Raw genomic sequence first — 12819 nt, 5'->3', positions numbered from 1 at the left:
TGTAAATCAATGGATGTGTAACTGATGTGATTCTGCAATCTGTGTATGGGGTGAAGGTGGGAGTTCATAACCCACTTGAATCAAAGTGTGGAATATGATATGTCAAGAAATTTGTAATGTTTTGAACAACCAACAATAAAAAATTTAAAAAAAATAATAAAAAAAAATTAAATTAAATTAAAAAAAAAATATAGCCCATTGCCCTTTTTTGTAAATATAGTTTACAACAACACAGCCATACCCATTCACTTACATATTATTTATTGCTGTTATTGGAGACATTATGCAGCCCAAAATGAAAATAGTTACTATTTGATCCATTATAGAAACAGTTTGCTGACCTCAGAATTATAGTATAATTTTCATATATATACACATATACATACACACATATAACATATGGAAATATATTTTTATATATTATTACATAATATGATATTATATATTAATATGATTATTTGCATAATTATATTTACATATTAATATGTATACATATATTATATATATATATATATATTTTATATATATGCATGGAATTCAGGGACGACATAGAATGATTAAATGCAAAGGAAACCAAGGCATTGTCATTAATGAGGACCAGGGATTAAACTAGGGGTACCTAACCACTGAGCCACATCCCCAGCCCTTTTTTATACTTTTTGAGACAAGGTCTCAATGAGTTCTTTAGTGCCTCACTAAGTTGCTGAGGCTAGGTCTTAACTTGCAACCCTGCCTCAGCCTCCCAAGCTCCTGGGATTATAGGTATGTGTCACTGTGTCCAGCTATTTATATATTTTATGAAAGATTTATTTTGGCTCTAAAACAAAACATTAATCATTTCTTAAGTTATTGTTTATTGAAAAGAATTATATATTGGTAACAACATACAAGGAATAAAGCAAGTTAATGTAAATTTATAACAGAAGTGCATTGCTAATAATTAAATAACAAGAGTATTTGTTACAATCCAATATAAGAAAGACAATTTTTACAATTTAATAATAGAGTAGCCTTTTTAAAAGGAGGATGCATGATTAAATGGAGACTTTGTTATGACAGAATGCTCAAAGCCTTTAGAGGAAACTAATACCAGGAAGTAGTTCATTGGGTTTTATTCTAAATGACAAGCTTCTCTCCAAATTGACAATTAATATATTATTATTGTGCAATTAATTTAAATGGTTGTTGGTAAATACTACTTACTTTTTCAAATAGCACTTACCTTTTTTTTAATTTCCAAAGCTTTATTACTAACCACAGCATCAGGTTTGATAAGAATAATAGAGTAATGTTCCTCTAGAAATGAAAAAAAATAGAATTTAATTTTCTAGGCACCAAATCAGGATAATGAAGCATCAGGCAGTTAGAAATGCAAATTCCTAACGCCCTGTGAATTTCTGACCATTGATAGCTTTGCATCTTATTTTGGCACTTCAACTCCCATCAGTAATTTTGATGGTGCTTCAACTAATAAGATAGTTGATATCTTATTGAGGGGCACTTGGAATCAAAGCACAGATCTTATATTTACATGCAAAGAAAACATTCATGAGAGTTCTTAAGAAGGAGGCAAAAATCGATTGAGTGGAATCTAGTGGTTTTAATGTAATTCACATGTATTAAAAACACATCTACAATCTATCTAGTTCAGTATCACCAGTGAGTAAATATTCAACCATGCACTATGCAACAGAAAGTGGACAGAATCACCACCCATGAATTTATCTGCATTCTTATGACTTTTACTGCAAACCCACTCAATGAGGGTAGCAATTTCCTCTTGCTGCCTCCAGAGAATGAATACACACACACACACACACACACACACACACTCACACACACACATACATGGAATTCAGGGAAGGCATAGAATGATTAAATGCAAAGGAAACCAAGGCATTGTCATCAAGGAATAAGTTATTTTTGCAAGTTTTGGGAAGATGATGAAGGATGAAGTATAGAGCCAGGTGTGGTGACACACACCTGTAATCCTAGCAACTAGGAAGGCTGAGACAGGAGGATCGCTAAGTTTGAGGCTAGTCTCAGCAACTTAGCAAGGCCCTCAGAAACTGAATGAGACCCTATCTCAGAAACTGAATGAGACCCTGTCTCAAAATAACAATTAAAAAAAAAGGAATAGTACACTGCTGTCCACATTAGTTAAAGGAGATAGAATCTAATTGTCCTGCAGAACCTTTGAGGCAAGGGAAACAGAAGAGGGTGCCTTTTAACAACCAAGTCTTACTTACCAAGCCCTTACTGAGTAACATTGATGTTGTTACCAAATATCGTTGCTACAAAATAAGCACCCCGGTACGGAAAACCCTTCCCATTACTTAAAGTAAATTTACTTACCTACATTATCGCCATGTGCTTCCTCATTCTCTTCTGAATCTAAATCCATGAGCAAAATTTCATTATACTGTGAAGGAGAAATGCAAGTATGACACAGTTCTTTTAATCTGATGGTGAAATAGTGTTTAGAAATTATTTTTTGTTGTTGTTTCTAACAAATATTTTGCTAATAAGGAAAAGGTAGAGTGAAAAGGTGCCTTGATTCACATTGCCCAAATGCTTCCCAGAAAGGCTGTAACATTTAGGCACTTAGATAGTTATAAAGCACTACAGTTTGGATAGTGACTCCCAAAGGCCCATGTGTTCAGGGCTTGGTCCCCAGCCCTTGTCCTTTAAAAGGTGGTGATGGGAAGTTAACTAACACATGAAGTTAGGAAAACAAGAGAAAGGTAATGCATTTTAAAAATTAAATTAGACATTCATTCATAGTGTTACCTCAGGGCGTTCCATTTCTCCTGCTATAATCTTCCTCTCTTCATTGATCAAGTTAGTTACCTTTCTATTAATAAGAGGTGCATTTGCACCCTCAATTTTTGCAATGATTTTTCCATTCTATAAGGGAAAAGAAAACATGGAAGAAACTCTCATTTTCAGAATACATCAAAAATTAACTTATAATCTGAACCAGGTCACCCCTCCCTGCCCCTCATCTTCATTAATCTTTCAGTGATCATAATCAGCCATTTTTTAAAGTAAGATATCAATGATGTGAAGGTTTTATTAATTTGACAAACCAAACTCTTTGGGTTCTGCCTCCAATTTGCCTGTCCTTCCACCACCCAGGGCATGCCAGTACCCTCCTACACTGTGCCATCACTCAATAGGAGAACTCACTTGCACTCTCTCCTGTGGAACCCTTGCTTTAAATATGAAAGATCCTGGACAAGCCTCCCAACATTACCCTCCCAAGTTATTTCCCCTTTTGTCTGTCTTTCAACTCATAGATACTAAACATCTATTTCCTGGCATGGTAGCAGGCATGATGGCATGGAATAAGAGGCCTCATAAATTAATTGAAAAACAAAACAAAACAAACACAACCCATAAAACCACAAACACATGTGGAATAGCAACCATGATGGGTGCCACTGAGGGTTGCAAAGCACTTCAGAGCACCTACCAGAATACGTCCGGGTCAAGCAGATCTGGAAAAGTACCTCTCAATCTCAAGAAGTGATTCTTGGTTTAAAATATGACAGGTTAGAGACAACAAGGTAAAAAATAAGAAGGAATAGCATGATATGAAGAAGGAATAGCAGATGCAAGGGTGTAAGCTTGAAAGAAAGACCTGCCAAAGGTGAGGGGGCGCTTGGTAGGACATGAAGCCCAGCACTTATGAGGAGCCAGACATGAAGAGCCTTGGAGCCTCAGAAGGCTGCAGCCTTCATCCTAAATACAGCTGGAAACTACTGGAGCATTTATTTAAACAGACTGTGACCACAAGTAGAATTGTTTTTTGTAAAGATTATGTTATCCATTGTATGGAGAAAGGGAAGAAGCAGAGCAAGAGAAGATGTGTGTATACATTTTAGGAACTACTCTAGAGATTGCTCAGTTTATGACAGAAGTGGTGGAGATGCAAACAGTGGAAAGAGGTAAATGGGTGTGGGAGACTTGGTCAGTGAAATGGACAGGTCCAAGGTATAGTTTGGATTGGGTGGAATATAAAGAGAACCTTTTAAAAATTGATAAATTATGAATTATAATGTCATTTTCCAAGTGAGGAGAGCCTGGGAGAAGAACACATTTGCGGGGATGAAGACCTGGTGTTAGATAATTTCATTGTAAGATGACTTTGAGAAAGCCAAGAAGAGATGTCAAGGCACTGGTTGGGCCCTCCAGTCAGGAGTTCATAGTACAGCATTTATCTGAGGATGATAACTTGAGTTATTGATAGATAATGATAACTGACTGCAAGTGTGTATAGAGGGAATTTTCTGAGATGAGTATCAATATCTAATAGCTGAATAAGGAAGGGTGAACCTGCAAAAGAGAAGGAGGAGAACAGCATCCAGGAAAGTGAAAGAAAAACCAAGTCACACCAATAAAAAGAAGTACCTATGGCATTTGCAGGAAAATGGATGGCATTAGAGCAGATTATGCTGAGTGAATTAGCCAATCCCCCCCGCAAAAAAAAAAAAAATGCTGAATGTCTTCTCTGATATTAGGGGAGTGACTCAAAATGGGGAAGAGAGGAAGATCATGGGAAGAAGATTACCTCTACATAGGGAAGAGGGGTGGGAGGGAAAGGGAGGGAGAAGGGGAATTGCATGGATGGTGGAAGGAGACCCTCATTGTTATACAAAATACATGTATGAAGATGTGAGAAAAAAAATAATAGGGTTACCCTAGATTAGGTAGAGAGAAGTGATGGGAGGGGAGGGGAGGTGTTGGAGAGATAGGAAGGATAGTAGAATGAAACAGACATTATTATTACTGGGTATATATATGTGAATGCATGACCAATGTGATTCTGCAACCTGTACACTCAGAAAAATGAGATATTATATCCCATCTGATTCAAATGTATGATATGTCAAGGTCATTGTACTGTCATGTGTAACTAATTAAAACAAATAAATAAAAAAGACAAGTACTTGTATTAAAAAGGAGGGCATGATTACCATGGAAAGACATTTGAGAGATACAGTAAGGAACACCTAAGTGTGCCCATTTTATTTAGCCACAGGCCAGTGACTGGATACATCAGCAACAGTCATGTGGTGGAATAACCAGAAAGATGTCAGAATGAATGAACTGAGGATTTAATGGGGACAGAAGAAATAAAGTAAATATAAATATTTAAATTTTTGGAGAAATTTAGGTATGGCATAAAATGGGTGGTAGGTGGAAAAAATGTATGGCATGGCATCCAAAGGGGCTATTATCTTCAACTGAAAAGAAGCAATCATACTGAAAAGTCAGTGAGAAAGATCCAGTTGGGAAATGCTTAAAGGCAAGCTGAAACTTTAATTACAATGTCCCATTAAAAGAAACCTTTCAATAGTTCTGTTGGGAAAAACTTTTCATGCTCCAACTTGCTGGAGTGAATTTACTGTCAGCTAGGAAAGCTGACCAATATCAAGGGTCCTTGTGAGAATGTTCGAATAAACAAGGAATACGCCTGATGACAGTTTTGTGGTCAGAAAATGAGATTTTTAAATTAGTGGCTATGGATGTGGAAGAAGAGTGATAAAGATGTCAGAGAAATGAATACTGAAATGAGTCCATGAAAATGAACTTTCAGGAGGAATGTCCATTGGTGGAAAGAGGTCAAGAATGGAAAGGCCAGGATGTAGCTTGGGTTGCCAATGCAGACACTGAGGTCACCAGGATGCTGAAAGGATTTGGGTTTGAGAATAAAACTTTGAGCCACATGCCGAAGTCTTCCATCAACAGCAAAAATTATTTGAATCTGGAAGAAGACAAAGACGTCCATTCTCACTACTCCTATTTAATATAGTGCTAGAAATTCTAGCCAGAATAATTAGGCAAGAAAAGGAAATAAAAGGGATGAAAATAGGAAATAAAGAAGTCAAATTATTACTGTTCACAGATGATGAACATTTGATGTTCACAAATATTCTGTGATATGATGATATGATCCTATTTATAGAAGATCCAAAAACTCCACCAAAAGGCTGCTGGAGCTAATAAACAAATTTGGCAAAGTAGCAGGTTCCAAAGAAAAAAAATGAAATTACGGTATTTGCAAGAAAATGGATGTAAGTAGAGACCATCATGTTAAGTGAAATAAGTCAAACTTAGAAGGTTAAGAGTTGTAGGTTTTCTCATATGCGGAAGCTAGAGAGGAAAAAGGAAAACAAAGGCAGGGGTGGATCTCCTAAAAATCAAAGGTTGATCAGTAAAGGAAAGGGACCAAGGGGTAGGAGGAAGGAAGAAAGGTGGAGTGATATTGGCTAAATTATATCATTATATTGCATGCATTTACAAATATACAGCAACAAATCCCATCAATAAGTACAACTATAATGTACCAATGAAAATGTAGGAAAATGTCAGGGCAGAAGTGCACACCGATAATCCCAGCTACTCAGGAGGCTGAGGCAGAAAGATTGTGAGTTCAAAGCCAGCCTCAGCGCCTTAGTGAGGCTCTAAGCAATTTAGCAAGACCCTATCTTAAAATTTAAAAAAACAAACAAACAAAAAATAAATAAATAAATAAATAAAGTGCTGGAGATGTGGCTCAAGGGTTAAGCACCGGTGGGTTCAGTCCCTGGTACCAAAAATAAAAAATGATTGAAGGTCAGAAACTGAAAGGAGTCAGATGGAGAGAAAGGAGAATTAGTTAAACATAATAAGAAAGAAAAGAAAGTAATTGAAGAAGTGAGAGGCAGCAACAGAAACATTTCACTACTAGATTTGACAGCCTGTGAGCTGCAGGTAAAATGTCCTAAGGAAGGAGCTAAGTTTAAGGTAATTCAAGGAATGAAAATAAAAGGTCGGAGACAAAGATCTTGGGAAGTTTGCTAATTGCGTAAATTGATTCCAGATGCCCTGCAGTGGAACCATTTGTATCACAGGAGGAGAACTGGAGACCTGGGTCAGGAGAAGCATGAGTGTGGGGAGGGTGAGCTACATGTGGCTGAGAGAGGACACATGCTTACACTTTGGGCACTGATTACAGGCAGTAGAGAATATGGCCTGACCATCTATTTCAGGAGAGTGTATAGGGTGTACTGATCAGACCTGATTCAGATGGCCAAGTGATGGTCACCCCAGAGCTCTAAACTCCACTTGGGACCTACCTTCCCCGTTTTTCTTGCTTGGTACCAGGCTTCTAACTGCTACCTGCAGCTAGAGTCTCCTCATGTGACCAGGAGCCACCAAGTTCATCCCTTTCTTTGTGTAGTCACTCATTCTGTTTCCCTCAACTACATCTAGGCCAGGGGCCTGCAAACTATGACTCAGAACAAAGACTATATTTCAGAAATACAGTCTTTTACAGGAAAGGTGATTGATTTGTTATCTAAGTCATCTCCTACATATTCAACTTAGAAGGGTCTGGGGATATAGCTCAGTTACAATTTTTTTTTCATTCAATCAACCTAGTAATTCCCTTCCTAGAAAGTTGCAAAAGCATTGTTTAAAAGAATCAAAAAGTACATCCAAGAAATATTTTTAATAATTATTTTAATATGGAAAGTAATTATCCCACACTATCCCAGGTCCCATCCATCTCCTTTAGAAGACAACAATCTGGGTTCTTTGACTGTAGCAATAGTACACAACTTAGCACCTACAGATTTCACTTTTATAAACTAGTGATTATGTTTTTCTGATGGTAAAAGATGTGTGCTCATCACAGAATATTTGGAAAATGCCGAAAAAAATTAAAGAAGGAAAAATATTCATTCTCTCTCCAAACATAGAAAATTACTATGACATTTTCTCCTGTCTCCTTTCTATGTATTTGTAAATACAGAGATAAAAGTAATATGTGTTACAAAATAGTATTATACAATACTTTCTAGGATGGGTACGCATGAATATTTATAGCCAATTTTCTCCTACTAGGTTATCTGAGTAATTTCTAGTTTCCATTTCTGTAAATACTTCATCATACAAATCTGATGATTTATTTAGTGAAGGTTAACATCATTTTGTTTTTCTTTTCTCTGATCAGTGTGGCATTGTCTAAGCTCTTCAATCCATTACAGCTCCCAGAGGTCAAATTATAAAAAGCAATAATAGACAAGCAGAGATAAGGCAAACATGGTGCAATTACTCTCATCAGCAAATATTTCCAGGGCAATTTCACTACGCCTGTTGCTCCTACACTGCAAACTGGAAAATTGAGAAAATAAATGTTATACTTACAAGACTTAAGAGAAAAACAGGTTCACATTTATCCTTAAACGAATGCAAAGTTACAATGCTGTCAGCTTCTGCCTGGAAAAAAAAAGTAAATGTTTTACATAATGAAAAACTATATCCAAGTCATTTGCTACACTCTGGTAAAACAATGTAGAGATACTTACAATTTTTATGTTTACTGTGACATTTTCTGGGTATGTTATAGTTGCATTAAGGATCAAATTGCATATACTAGCAATTCAAGCCCTGCATCATCTGTCATCAATGTCACTCTCACTGTTCCCCTTTATGGTACCCAGCCTTCAGTCAAACTCATTTCTTGGTCTTTTCCTTCCTCCTTGCCTGGTCCAACCTTAATTTTCAACCCAGTTCCTCCAATGAGTCTCTCTTACTCTTCCTGCTACAAATCATTTCTCACTCCACACTGCACTTGATTCCCCTCTGCTGGGCACCTATTGTCCTTTTCCATAGTGTACTATGGATGTGGTCCTCTCTCACCCACTGAGTAAGGAAAGCCCTGTGTGTGGATAGAGCGTATTCCATATCCACAATATTATCTCAGCCCTCCCCTGCTATCAGTCGCAGGGTCATACCACAAGGAACTCACCAAATGCTTCTTGAATGAACTGGCAGACAAATTGTGAAGCTTTCATTTTTATGTTTGCAATTTTCTCGCAAACTTCAAGTGGTCCTAAGCTGATTATGTACAACTATATATTAAGTAACTGTCTTCCTCCATACTAACAGCACCTGCTGATCCAGCCACCACAGTGAGGGCATGTTAGATATTTCAGACTGCTATAACAAACTGCTATGGACTAAATGGCTTAAAAACAAGCAAGTATTTCTCACAGTTCTAGAAGCTGGAAATCCAAGACCAGAGTGCCAGATGATCAGATTTCTGGTGAAGGACTTTATTCTAGGAAGGTCTACACTTGGGTAGCTATGTTAATGGATATATTGACTTCTGTGGAGCAAGCTGAGGGAGTCTGTGTTCCCAGGTGCTACTGGGTGGATACAGCCTGAGGCCTCCAGGAAGCACTGTCTCTACTATGATCTCGGCTATCAGCCCTCCTCTCCTGAAGATGTTGAGCTGTGCTGAAATGGAAGCCTAAATGGTCTAACTGTTCTTCCACATGTACCACCTCAGCCTTCACATAGTGTGCAGTGCACCTACATACCCCTGCTCTGTTCCTATTCAGACTCTATAAACAGCAGGAATTTAATGACTCTAACCTCTTTGACCACAGCATCAAATTCTGCTTCCTTCTTATCTAAAGATTTCTAACTTTTCTATGCTCAAAGTTTCTTTCCAGATACTTTCCAGAAAGTTTACTTTCCAGGGAAACTGCCTGCTGTCAGCCTCTCCCCATTGGCCTCAATTTCCCCCTGGACACTTAAGTTTCCCTCAACTTTTAGCCTGTGAACTTTCACTCCTACTTCTTTCAGACAGACTTCCCTCATTCCAACCCCCAGGATGTCCAAGAGTTTTTTATTTTAAAGACAGGGGGGAAAAACACAGAATATTTATTACATAATAAAGACATGGGAATGTTAGGCACCCAAAAGAATTTTCTGCTCCTCAGTTCTCTGTGATTCCATCTGCCGCCTGCTGGATTCTTCCAATATTGACCTTAACTTATGCCCACCCTGGTGGATCACATGGGAAATCCACTTCAGTCTCTGTTTTCTCCTCTCTGAACTTTGTTTCTCCTCTTTGCCAAGAATCAGATCTAGATTTGAGTCAAATCTCGATTTAGATTTCAAACCTAAATCAAATCACATCCTAGCTTTTTAAAAGAACGTGGCCTGATTTTTGAGTGAAGAGTGAAGCAGGTTGTTAAAAAAGCTTGCCTTTTAAAAAACCCACAAAGCCCAGAGAATGAAAACACAAGCCATGGCCTATAAGAAAATATTTGCAAGAGACATGTTTGACAAAAGGACTGTTAATCAAAATGCACAAAGGAAGTTTAAACGTTAATAGTAAGAAAACAAAAAAAAAATGGATGAAGAAAAAAATGAGCCAAAGACATTATCAGACACCTGTTTTAAGAAAAAAGAACATGCAGGTGTCAAATAAGCATATGAAAAGATGTTCCAAATCATGTCTTCAGAGAAGTGAGAGTTAAAACAACAAGGAGCCAGGCGGGGTGTCATATGTCAATAATATCAGGGATTCAGCAGGCTGAAACAGGAGGATTTCAAGTTCCAGGCAAGCTTTGATAGCTTAGAGAGACTCTGTCTCAAAAAAAAAAAAAAAAAAATTAAAAGGGCTGGGATTTAGTCAGTGGACAAAGCACCCCTGGGTTCAATCCCAGTATGAGAGACAGACAGACAGAGAGACAGAGAGACATAGAGAGCTAGATCACCACATGCTTATTAGAATGCCCCAAATCTGGAACCCTAATATCACCAAATGCTGGAGAGGATGTGGAGCAGGAAGACCCACTGCTCATTGCAGGTGGGAATATAAACAATTCAGTCCCTCGGGAGGACAGTTTGGTAGTTTCTTATAAAACAAAATATAGTTTTACCATATGGTCCAGCAATCACTCTCTTTGGTATTTACCCAAATTAGGTTAAAAACATGTCAACACAAAAAACATGAAGTTTATAGCAACTTAATTCAAAAAGGCCAAAACTTGGAAAAAGCCAAGACATTCTTCTGAAGGTGAATCGATAAACTAAAGTATATCCAGTCAATGGAAGGTTTTCCAATACTAGGAAGAAATGATATCAAATCAGGAAGACATGGAAAAAGCTTCACTGCATATTACAAAGTGAAGAATGCCCATCTGAAAAGGCCTCCTAACTGCATGATTGCAACTATATGATACTCTGGAAAAGAGAAATCAGGGGTTTCCAGGGACTTGGTGAAAAAGAGGACTGAATAGTTAGAGCCTGAGTACTGTGGGTCCAGTGAAGCTGTTCTGTATGATACTATAATGATGGACACTTGTCATGACCCATCTGCTAAGTCCCACAGATGAATCAACACCAAGAGGGAACCCTAATGAAAACCATGGACTTTGGCAGATAATGTTGTTTTAAGGTAGGTTTGCTGATTGTAATAAATGTACCACTCTGGTACCAGATTTTGATAGCGGGGAAGGCTGTGGGTGTGTAGAAATAAGGGAAGTGTGTACTTTCTGCCAATTTTTCTGTGAACCAAAAACTGCTGCAAAATAACACCAATATGAATTTAAATTGTGTTAATGAAAGAAAAAATGACAATTAGCATACTATTCCATGACACCCAACAAACAGCTTTTGCAGGCCTTGTTCTAAGGGCACACACTGAACATGAGGATCAGATGATATGAAACAAGTTAGTAGACAGATACCCATGGTTACACTTTTCCAATGTTTACAGTCATGGCATGTAACCTCAACATTATAGGAATCAGATAAAAACCACATTCATTTTCAGATATGGTAGAACCAAATTGGAAAACTGCAAAGTAAACATTGTCTATTTTGAAAAACGGACAGGTTTTTAAATTAAGACTACACTTAAACGATTAGAGGGTATTTAAAACACTCACGATAACAAGAGAACAATAGTTCAGTGAACAAGAAATCCTTACAACAACAAAATGCAGAATTTCGTCTTCGTTGAGCTCATTTTTCATTTTCCTGAATAAAGGTTGCACTGCTTTGCAAGGTCCACACCAGGCTTGGTAAACATCAATTACTAGAAGATGATAATAGTTATGAAAGAACAGAGTCAAAGAATCTAGAATTAGCATATCCCCATGCTGGATCCCCCGCCAGGGCAAAGATGGCAGAATTCAGTGGAGAAAGGACTCTGCACACTGCTATGAAGTGCACTGGGACAAACCCTGATGGCCAGAGAACCGAGTAGCCCTGTACCTGTTAAGCCTTTGTTCTGCAACATCACATCCCACTGGCTTTGACTATTGATGACTGTCTGCAAAAAGCAAGGCACTGTCAAAGGTCTCTGAATGACTGTCAGGGCATCAGGGAAATGGGCTGCTGATTCATCATACCCACCTGTAACTGGACTTCTCGCTTTTTGCTGGCCATTGATCTACTTTCACATGGCAAAGGAAGAAAAATACAAAACATTAAGGGAAAATTTAAATACTGTGCTCTTTATACATTCAAACAGCATCTTAGCATACATACAATGTTCCCTATACCCGATATCAGATTACACAGTCTCACCTGTTTTGAGAGAAAGGAGCTAATCTCACAGATGGACTACTGCAGACTGGACTCTATGAGACATACTTAAAGCTGCCATACTATCTTATCCTTCCCCAAATCCTGAAACAAAATAAGAATGAGGTTAACAGTAATGAATTACTTGAAATTATTTTTCACAGGTTTTTGTTTTGCTTTGTTTTGAAGTATTATGGAAGATTTTCTACGTTTTTATTTGCATGCAAGTTTTCTATGAACATTCTCATGGGTCCTTCTCCAGCTCTTCCCACTCCAAGGATATTTAATTTTTAGAGCAAAATCACTAGTGCTCTCTGATCCATAGCATAACATTTCAAGGGTGTTAAATCAATGGAGCAAAAAGTCCCTATTCAACATTATTAGGATGGTTTGGAAAACTTCTGAACAAAAGTGTTAGATGCTCTGACAAAATGGATCCTC

The 12819-nt window shown here is 37.7% G+C and overlaps 1 protein-coding gene across 1 annotated transcript in view; it reads right to left on the bottom strand.

Annotated features, from left to right (window-relative positions):
* Positions 1–12240, bottom strand: part of Nme8 (NME/NM23 family member 8) — a 70790-nt gene extending 58550 nt beyond the window's left edge. Inside the window, exons 1-7 of the mRNA XM_015490087.1 lie at positions 12208–12240; positions 12067–12124; positions 11781–11887; positions 8197–8268; positions 2791–2907; positions 2356–2422; positions 1223–1296 (exon numbers count right to left, since the gene is read on the bottom strand). Coding sequence (XP_015345573.1) covers positions 1223–1296; positions 2356–2422; positions 2791–2907; positions 8197–8268; positions 11781–11887; positions 12067–12124; positions 12208–12240 — 528 coding nt within the window. The remainder of the gene's footprint in view (positions 1–1222; positions 1297–2355; positions 2423–2790; positions 2908–8196; positions 8269–11780; positions 11888–12066; positions 12125–12207) is intronic.
* Positions 12241–12819: the final 579 nt, after the last annotated feature.

Source organism: Marmota marmota, unplaced genomic scaffold, assembly GCF_001458135.2.
Source record: "Marmota marmota marmota unplaced genomic scaffold, marMar, whole genome shotgun sequence".
In the NCBI taxonomy this organism is placed as follows: domain Eukaryota; kingdom Metazoa; phylum Chordata; class Mammalia; order Rodentia; family Sciuridae; genus Marmota; species Marmota marmota.
The sequence above is the reverse complement of the archived record's forward strand: the minus strand, read 5'-3'. Positions and strand labels throughout refer to the sequence as shown.